General features: G+C 42.1%; 1 protein-coding gene across 1 annotated transcript in view; it reads right to left on the minus strand.

Moving 5' to 3' along the window:
• Nucleotides 1–10,000, minus strand: part of LOC125034710 (neural-cadherin-like) — a 111,913-nt gene that overhangs the window by 77,115 nt on the left and 24,798 nt on the right. The window contains exon 5 of the mRNA XM_047626628.1: nt 4,240–4,395. Coding sequence (XP_047482584.1) covers nt 4,240–4,395 — 156 coding nt within the window. The remainder of the gene's footprint in view (nt 1–4,239; nt 4,396–10,000) is intronic.

Raw genomic sequence — 10,000 nt, forward strand, 5'->3', positions numbered from 1 at the left:
AGCCCTGACCCGACACGCGGTCGGCAGGAACTCTCTGAAGTGCCTCTGTTGACCTGGGTCATCCTGAGCCTTAAGTACTGGTGGGTGGAGTGGGCACGCCCTCTGGGACCGCCGGCTGGCTTGGCCCAGCGTGGGCACGCCACGTTAGAGCTAGCCACGTGGGAGCTATTTATACATACTTATATTGCTCGGGTACCTACTAACGCCTCGCCCTCGAGGCGCCTGATATTTGTCTCAAGGGTGACCCAACCTGGCTGGTTCTTGACTTTGTTCTTGCGCGTGCTGTCCCTGATGCATTTTCGTGGCTGCTCGTCCCTGTCGTCGTCTTCATCTTGGTCCCTGGTAAATCCGTCTGTCCTCGACATCTACACGTCCTCGAAGGTCTCGCACAGGTCCTCTTTAACTTCGGACTCGTCCTCGTAGTCCTCGACCAAGCTTAACGGCGGCTTACTCGCCCAATGCACGTTCCCGCAGATCTCATCCAGGTCCTTCTTGCTCGTACCGACTTCCTCGTTGTCCTCGTCAGGATCATGGGCGTCCGGCAGGAAGCGTCCTCTTCGAGCTTCTGGAGGTTGAGTGGATCTGTGGCGTCCAGGCAAGTTCACAGCATTATGGGTCGACTAGTACCTGCTCTGGCGAGTTCCTGGTCCTTTAGTGGATCGACGGGCGTAATTATTCTACTCTTTCTCGGTTTCTGGCGATTTCCCGGTGACGTTTTCCACGGCGTCCGTAGGTGACCGTTTCTGCAGCAGGGCCTCCTTCGTTACCATGACATATATCGTGAACAAGATTATACACATAAGGGCCAAGATAGTAAGAGAAAAGAAAGACAACAGAGAAGAGGGGGTTTTAAGCGCTACTTGCCGATTATTTATATAATTTGCAGTTTTTATGGTTGAATTTTCGTTATTTTCATCTTCTTTTTTTCGTCTTATTTCACAAAGTTAAGGAAGAGAAAGATGGTAACAGCGGTCCTCATGGACCTAGCTTGAGCTGCTAACCGTCTCTGATAGACAGGAGGGTAAATAAGGGAAATGACAAAGGCATCCACAAGGCTTTACTTGAACCAATTAACGCAGAGAAGGAATGTGTCACAAGTCACACATCACGACTTGACAAACTCGCGGGAGTGCGTGAGAGTGAAAGTGACCTCACACAGACCGGACATGGGTGGCAAACACGGAAATTAACGTTCATTGTACACAAATGCAATAAACTAGCTATAGAAGTAACACAAAATTGTTTAAAATACTACATTGAATTTAACATTTAATGATATGCGACAGAATGACACACTAATGAATGGTGACGTGAAAACAATTCGTGAGCGAATCTTCTCGGGGAAAAAAATTCTTCCGAGGTAACAACATGTCAAGCTGCGCATACAGACTTCTTTGACGTGGGGGGGGGGGGGGGGGGCTATACCCCAAGAATGCCGTACTTCATGAAGCGAAATGAGCTGGGAAAATATCAATAACCCACTCTATCTGCGAGTCTGTGATGGGTGCTCATGTAATGCCCTATGGGTATTTATCATGAATCACAAATCGATGGGGTTTACCCCAAATATGGCAGCGACGTCAAAGGAGTGAGCGGGTTGTGATTAATAAGCAAATCACGATTCTAGCTTAAGCCCTAGTCCTACATTATTTAACGGACGTAACAGTGGGTCACACCGGCTCAAAAAGTTGCCGAACGAACTAACGTCGGAGCGCGGATCTATTAGGCATATACTCAACCCCAAGTAATCAGGCATTCTGATACTATGATAAGGGGAAGATCACTGGCGCTATATAAAAATGTAAGTAATTCGCGTTACAAGCTCCGCTCTAGCGCCGATAGAACATGTCACCAATGAACATGCAACGGATGCTACGCATTATCCTATAATGTAACAATCTCGAAAACAATATACAGGAAATTGCAGCTGTTTCTCCGTTCATTTCACCGTGTTAGTCACTCAGAGTGAAAGTGGGGTCAGGTCACAAAGCTGGCCCAAGCAGATGTGACTGATAGGTTTCACTCGGAAGTCAGATCAAGACGGGAAATGGGTAGTGAGAAAAGAATAATGATATGATGTTCATGAAAACAGTAAAATCATGAAAACGCGGTAAATTCGTTGTAATTGAAACAATATCCTGTCTAATCACGAGAAAAAAATAAACAAATATGTAATAAATGAACGATATTCATATTGTTTGAACCCATACTGTGATCACACAGTAATGTGATCTGAGCTCCGAAATGGAGAGCATACCATTTGCTGTCAATTAGCACTTTTACCTAACAAAACTAGCGTGACCGTAACTGCACATACAGCTTAACACATTTAGGGGGAAGATAAAAGAAAGGAAAAATGGCCCAAATATGTACTCACAACAGGTTCTGAATAGGAGCGATTGGTCCGAGCGATAACCAGATTTCGGAGACTGTGAGTCCATTGTTGCGTGCCGAAAGGACGCAACTACCCCGCTGCTACCAGAATGTAAAGGCTCTATATGAACGCCTTAAACATATGGTTTAGCAGGAGTAGCGAAAGGTACGGTTGGCTTAACCTCTTTTATTCAGAAGCGCAAGCAACACAGATAATTCACACGGATACAAGTCTGGGTAAGGCTTAGTGCCGGGTCAGGTCAACCTGGATAAGGGCGCGGCTGCTGGCTCAGCAGCCAGCCCTGACCCGACACGCGGTCGGCAGGAGCTCTCTGAAGTGACTCTGTTGACCTGGGTCATCCTGAACCTTAAGTACTGGTGGGTGGCGTGGGCACGCCCTCTGGGACCGCCGGCTGGCTTGGCCCAGCGTGGGCACGCCACGTTAGAGCTAGCCACGTGGGAGCTCTTTATACATACGTATAGTGTGTGTGTGTATGTGTGAGTGTGTGTGTGTGTGTGTGTGTGCGTGCGTGCGTGCGTGCGTGCGTGTGTGCGTGCGTGCGTGTGTGTGTGTGTGTGTGTGTGTGTGTGTGTGTGTGTGTGAGTGTGTGTGTGTGTGTGTGCGTGTGTGTGAGTGGGGGGTGTACATATATATGTATATATAATATGTATATATATAATATGTATGTATATAATATGTATATATATAATATGTATATATATATAATTTGGATATATATATATGTATATATATATATATATATATATATATATATATATGTATATATATATTAACACAAGCACACACACACACACACGATATGTATTCTGTAACATTTAAATAAACAGAGGCGGCTAACCTAAATCTGTGAACTGGCAAAGAAAACGACAAAATCATGATTGTTCAAGTAGTTTATTTTGGTAAGGAATAATCAACTGTGTGATTCAGATAGTCGATGAATGCCTTTTAGGCTCTAAACGACCGATAAATCTACCACACGCACATAAAAAAAGAAGAGGAGAGCAGAGAAAAGTGGAAATGGGAGATAAGAGAAAATGAGAGAGGCGCGAGAAGATAAAAGGATAGAAGAGGGTAGCAGAAAAGCGAAAAGAGGAGGAAGGAGATAAGAATAAAAAGATGAAACAGAAGTAACTCAAGGCGAAAAGGAGGAGGAGGAGGAGGAGGAATGCAAGGTTGCTGATGATGCGTGTGTGTGTGCTTGCGTGCGTGTGTACGTGCGTGCATGCGTGTGTGTGTGCATGAATGTGTGTATGAGCATGCGTTGCGCGCGCGCGCGTGTGTGTGTGTGCATGCGTGTGTGTGTGTGCTTGCGTGCTTGTGTGTGCTTGCGTGCATACGTGTATGTGCAAGTAGAAGGCCTTTTCGCATTTACTACTTCACAAGGGCATATAAGACAAGAGATACACAGAGGCAGATATACATGTACTGTATAAGTTGTTAGTTGGGTGGATGAACATCGCTTCTACCATCTTCCTTTGTCGGGCAGGCCTTGCTTTATGATGGAGGCCTGGGACCACTTAGGGAGATGGCCGTCGGTGTCGACGTGAACAACGAAGGCACTCCTCTTGTCATGTCGTCGGAGGGCGCTGCGGTGTAGGTCGATTCGTTGCTCGTGGAGGCCCCGTCCTGTCTCACCTATGTATACTTTATCACGGCCACCGCAAGGTATGCTGTACACCTGGCTAAGAGGTCTGTTGCTGGTTCTTCGACATGAATTTCACAAGCGCGCGCGCGTCTGTGTGTGTGTGTGTGTGTGTGTGTGTGTGTGTGTGTGTGTGTGTGTGTGTGTGTGTGTGTGTGTGTGTGCGTACATGCGTGCGTGCGTACGAGAAAACAGGACTCACGTGCTGGCCCCACACCACGTCGAGGCGGTGCCAGAATCCATCGGCGAGGGTGGGCGTGGAGTGGGCGTGCGAAGGCTCCAAGAGAACGGGGCTGGCGCCTAGATCGAGGGTGAGGCGAGGGCGGCCGCCGCGCAGCTCCAGCACCAGCACGTCCGCCTTCGGGAAGCAGGTCAGGGGCGAGAAAGAGGCTTAAAAAATTTCCTGAAGTATCTCACGTGTGGAAAAGTCCTATGAATGATTTTGGGTGCAAGAAAATTCTGAGGAAAGATCTGAAATCAAAGACAACATGAAAAGCAGGTAAAAAGCAGGACACTCAATCATTAATACGTACTAGGATTTTCTTTTTCCTTAACTATGACTAACAGTTTAATGACATGAAATACGAAATAGATATTAGTTGTGAGGCTACATATCCGGCGGTATTAGGCAGGGCTTGCTTGTGACAACTGCCAAATATTACCAGATTTGTAACTAGTCGTGACATTTGTCCCATTTATACCTATGCTATAAACTATTGGGTACATGTAAACATTCTGCGATAGTGGTATTCGCTCAACAGATTTATGCCAATGCTTTGTTTGAATTTATCAGTTAGAGAACCACAAGTTCGATCAAACAATTTTGTTTAGGTATATAGGTTTAAATACTTGTTCCCTCACTAATTTCCAAATATGACATAGTAGGAAGTACGCCATACCATCAGTGCTAACTTATCACATATAAGCTGAGTTATTATATCATGTTGATTAAAATCACTGACTGATGATCTATCATTATGATTCCTCATTACTGTACTTTCCAATATCCTCTCACAAAATCAGCCTCAAACAGCAATGCTTTGCGATCCAAATATTTATATGTTAAACTTTGCCATATTACTTTGAACTGGCGAGATGCTTTGGCTGTCGCCCATCCTGCTCACTTAAGAAATCCTAAATGCCAGCTCTCGTATTAGTCGTTTGGTAAGGGCGATTTAAAGACACTGAGTGGCCAAAGGATATTTCCTACAAGCAGAGCAATTTTAGAATGTTTAATAGAATTAGGAGTTCCTTGTGACTAAGATTTTTCATAAATACTGGACCAGAGAAACCAGGTCAGAATTTCCTGACGTCTCTCCTTAATGTGAAAGGATTTGTCCTGGGTGCAAGAAGCGCCTTAGGTCTCTCTCTCTCTCTCTCTCTCTCTCTCTCTCTCTCTCTCTCTCTCTCTCTCTCTCTCTCTCTCATGCGAATTATAGGAAGAGGGATCGAAAGTCCTTAACCAAACAAGTGTCCATATAGGTTCCTAAACAAGCAACTGTGGCTTAAAAGACTAGTTTGGTATTTTAAAATAAGGAAGTAAGAATACTATGACTGTTCAAACTGTCTTTTTTTTGTCTTACGAAATATGTAATAATTGTCATGTCTTAGAAATCCAGACCTATTGATTTCTATTGAAATGTCTATTTTGACCATTTAATTATGTTACCGCAGGTCCGAAAGGCAGAGGAAACCTTGAAAAAAAAAAAAAAATCCGCAATGAAAGTGCCCTCATATACAAGAAAATACATACGCACGAATCTATATATTTGTATATATATACTCATACATACATATATGTATATATGTGTGTATGCTCATATATGTATCAATATATATGTATAAATAAATAAATAAGTAAATAATGTGTTACATTTATATATATGTATAATCTCTCTCTCTCTCTCACACACACACACACACACACACACACACACACACACACACACAAACATATATATATATATATATATATATGTGTATGTGTGTTTGTGTGTGTGTACTATGTTGAATATATATGTTATATATACACATCGATAAATACGCATATATAAACATGTATACATTTATTCATATATGCACAACCACACACGCACATGTATACACATTCACGTTCGTAGGAAATTATAAAGATACTTTTATTGTCAATTACGTAATTCATGTAAACTGTTGTGTTCGTCTTATAAATATATCTGAGTTCAGTCATTTCCGTAAGACTAATCATGATGTAAAACTTGTTTTTTTCCCCCTATGAATGAGGCATGACTTATTGCATTGCATGGCAAGCAGCTTTATCGCCGACAGCCAGTCAGGCGTAGAAACATCGCGAACATTCTTGTAACAAAAGGTGAAAATCAGTTTGTGCCTTTCGCAAGTTCTGAACGATATAAGTATCTACACATCAAAAATATTTCTATTTCCTCAATTAAAATACCATTTCCTGTTTCACATTAACTTGTAAGTGGTAAGGATTGTTTAGGAGCAGTTGTGAAATATCGTTTTTTTTTTTTTTTCAAAACACCTGATATAGATATAAGTCAGTCTTTGTTTTGTAATTTAAATAATTAAAACATTTTGACATCGTTTCCTCAATCAGATTTCTTTTCTGTTGTAGATATTTGTAAAATCACAGGCATCGTTTGAGGCCGTCTTTACTTACGGAGTACTACTTACTACATGCGCATTATCTGATGAAAATTGTCACCTCCAGGTTTGTGATGTGCCATTAATAACCACCTATCTTACGACTGTCTTGTTTATACATATATAAACGGTGGGGGTTGCATTACAAACAAGACACGAAAGCAAAACAATTAATTCGTGAATCGAATTACCGGATTGGTAACTGGTCATTTCTTATTTCTACAAGGGATCCCCGCTCTTTGTCACTTCATTCCTTCGTCACTGACACTTTGTAGGTGCATAATCAATCGCTTTTCACTCGGTGTGATTATCGCTTAACGATGGTCGTTCATGGCTGTACGATGATCGTCAAACGATTGTCTAGAGCACTAATTCTATGCATTTGAATGAGTCTGTTTTGCTGCGAGCGTGCTAGAGCCGCTAACGACCATTGAATAGCCGCACGGCTGGGAGGGAATATAATCGCAGTCGCAAACGATCATTTGAATTGGAGTTTTCCACCATATTTGGGGTTAAAGCTCTGAGGGAACTCTTGTATCTTGTATCAGATTTCCATAAATAACTGCAACATAAAATCATGCAAGCAAACATGACTAATCACACACACGCGCCCTCTGATGCACAAAATCTGCATGAACATTACAAAGCTTAACTTTCCAATAAGTTAAATACTAAAAGGACGATCCATTCCCACATGAAAAAATTCAACTGATTGTACACCTCACATGTGTACCGCAAAAAAAGAAGCATACCAAATTCGTGTTCAAATAAATTGCGTTAGCAACGGTAAAGCAACACAGAATCTATGGGCGATGTATACAAGTGTTACGCGTCCGGGTCTGTACAGTCTTATTACGAAGCTGGTTGTTATTGCGCCGTACACAAAAATTGCTTACTACAACTTCAAGTTGATATGAGAATGTAATATTGGGTCAGTTGAATTAGCAGGTATACTCCTTGCAACAGAATTCATATTGTCCCGGGGCTGTGGAGTAGTTTTCAGTGACTCTCAAAGTGCTCTTCGGACACCAAGTTGTTTCAAAACAGATGTTAATGAGGGCATTGTCAGCTGCACTAAGCGTAACATTCAGTAATCACAGAATACTGTACTATGTTGAATATATGTGAAACACTGTAATCACTGTTATTGCCCACGCCTGAGCAGATAGCCAAGGTAGTAAATAAACTACCTTAACTTAACTTTTTAACCCCCCACCCCTCATACATTTGGAAGAGAACTTCATCATCCGTCGCTTCTACTAGAAGATATGTAAGTAACAATCTTCTGCCATTGTGCAAGGATGATCGCTGACCAATCATCGTAGAGCGATAATCGTGATAATCGCACCGGCAAAACGTACTTTAGGGATTCGTACATGTATGACCGCAAACACAAGAAACGAATAATAGACAAAAAATAAAAGAAGGTACAATGTGAAATTAAATAAAAGTAAAATAAGAACATGAATTTCACAATATGTATGTAGTAGCAGTATAAAAACAAACAGTTAATGAACTAATATCATTTGGAGTGTATGATTTGTGGAGAAATTTCAAGTACAGTCCCCTGCAGTTCCAACTAACATCCCTTGATGTATCAAATGAATTCAGTTTCTGGCAAGTCGCATGGAGTGATTACCTTGAAAGAAAATTATGAAAAACATTTCCGGCATGTCCGAGATAGCGATATCAAGCATATGCCAGGTCAATGTCCATGTTTTTTTCTACAATAAATGCTATATTTAAAACATCAAATCCCGTACACCTGTTTCTAAATACTGGCAATGAGATCGGACAACTCTTTACCAGTCTCTTCGCAGACCTCCCCCCCCCCCCCACCTCCTTTTTAACGTCTTTATTTGGGATAAGATGATTCACATAGACGTTCAGTACATCATGATACCCTGTCCTCAGTAAGCAGAAAGCATGGGATTTTTCTGAAGAATTCGTCACATTTCTTGAACTAAAGTGACCACAAATCCTCAGTGCATTTTGTTAATGAACATGAAAGCCTCTTTTAAGCATATCTAGTTCCCTTTCAAACTGATATCCATTGTGTGGTTTAGTATCAAGGAAATCCTCAATACTAACCTCGAGAGAATCAACATTTGATGTGGGCAGAACAGTTTTCTGAATTACTGACCGGATGAGCAATATAAGTCTCCAACCAATTTTGTTGCATCATCCTCATTAGATTTAAAGGATTGTGAACTCTCTGGACAAAGGATTGTGTAATCTCTTTCCGCAAGTGCAAATGGCCGCAGAGAAAGGCTCTGATAGGGGTCAGATGCCTTCAATATCACATCTCCAACTAGCAGGGGTGGCCAATGAGGGCAGCGTCCCCACGACATTGCCGCCGTACTGACCTAACCATACTCACATCACTCATGACCGTACAATCACTGTCTTGAGTCACAGTCCCGCTCAGACGCTGCCTCCTCCCGGGGTCCACCCTCCAGATCCCCCAACTTGCTGGGTCTACTTAAGCACAAGCCGGCCTCTTTAACCTGCGTCCATGCTATGATGTCATCAACATTTATCTCCGATAGACAGTGCAACTAGACCGTGCATTTCCGTCAACCAACAACATGGAGACCAAGCAACCAGACTGGTAACACCGTTGGATGTCTACAACAAAACAACTGTGACATCTGGTGGGCAGCGGCAGATGTCGCTTCTTTCAGGCTAGCGACACAAACGATGCCTCCAACAAGAACAACCACCTCCTTCCGAAACAATTGCCTTGGGCAATTCTTTTCCTTTCTTTTTCTTTCCCATATGTGCATGCCGTACCTTTTTTTCAACAAGTGCAGTGATATTTTCTCGAACATCTGAAAAGGTGTCCATGATAGTGTATATTATCTATTGTTTCTTCGAATTTCCTCTTCATGGTAGATTATCTTCATTTCATTTACGACAGTAATTTTCTTATGCATGTTTTCTTGCGATCTAACTCTGTTATGCTAAACTCAAGCATAGCTTCGTAGGTTATTACTTGATCTTTCATTATGTGGGTATATTCATAAGTGTATTTTTCATAAAATTCGTTCTTTTTTCTACGAATTTTCCATGTCCACATGGGTACAGTAATGCAAGTATTGACGCATTCTTGGCATATTTTCATATCATCATTATTCCCTAAGATGCCTTATTGGCGTAAATTTCGTCTATTGTCGTTCTGTGTATTTATTTCGGCTCGCCTTAACTATGCATTAGTGGAATCATTTATCGAAATACTTCAATCATGGTGGAATAATCCACAAGCCAGCATTGTCCCGGAAGTGCCCTCTTAAACCTGAAAATATGGGGGCTACTTACCG

Source organism: Penaeus chinensis, chromosome 18, assembly GCF_019202785.1.
Source record: "Penaeus chinensis breed Huanghai No. 1 chromosome 18, ASM1920278v2, whole genome shotgun sequence".
Taxonomy (NCBI): domain Eukaryota; kingdom Metazoa; phylum Arthropoda; class Malacostraca; order Decapoda; family Penaeidae; genus Penaeus; species Penaeus chinensis.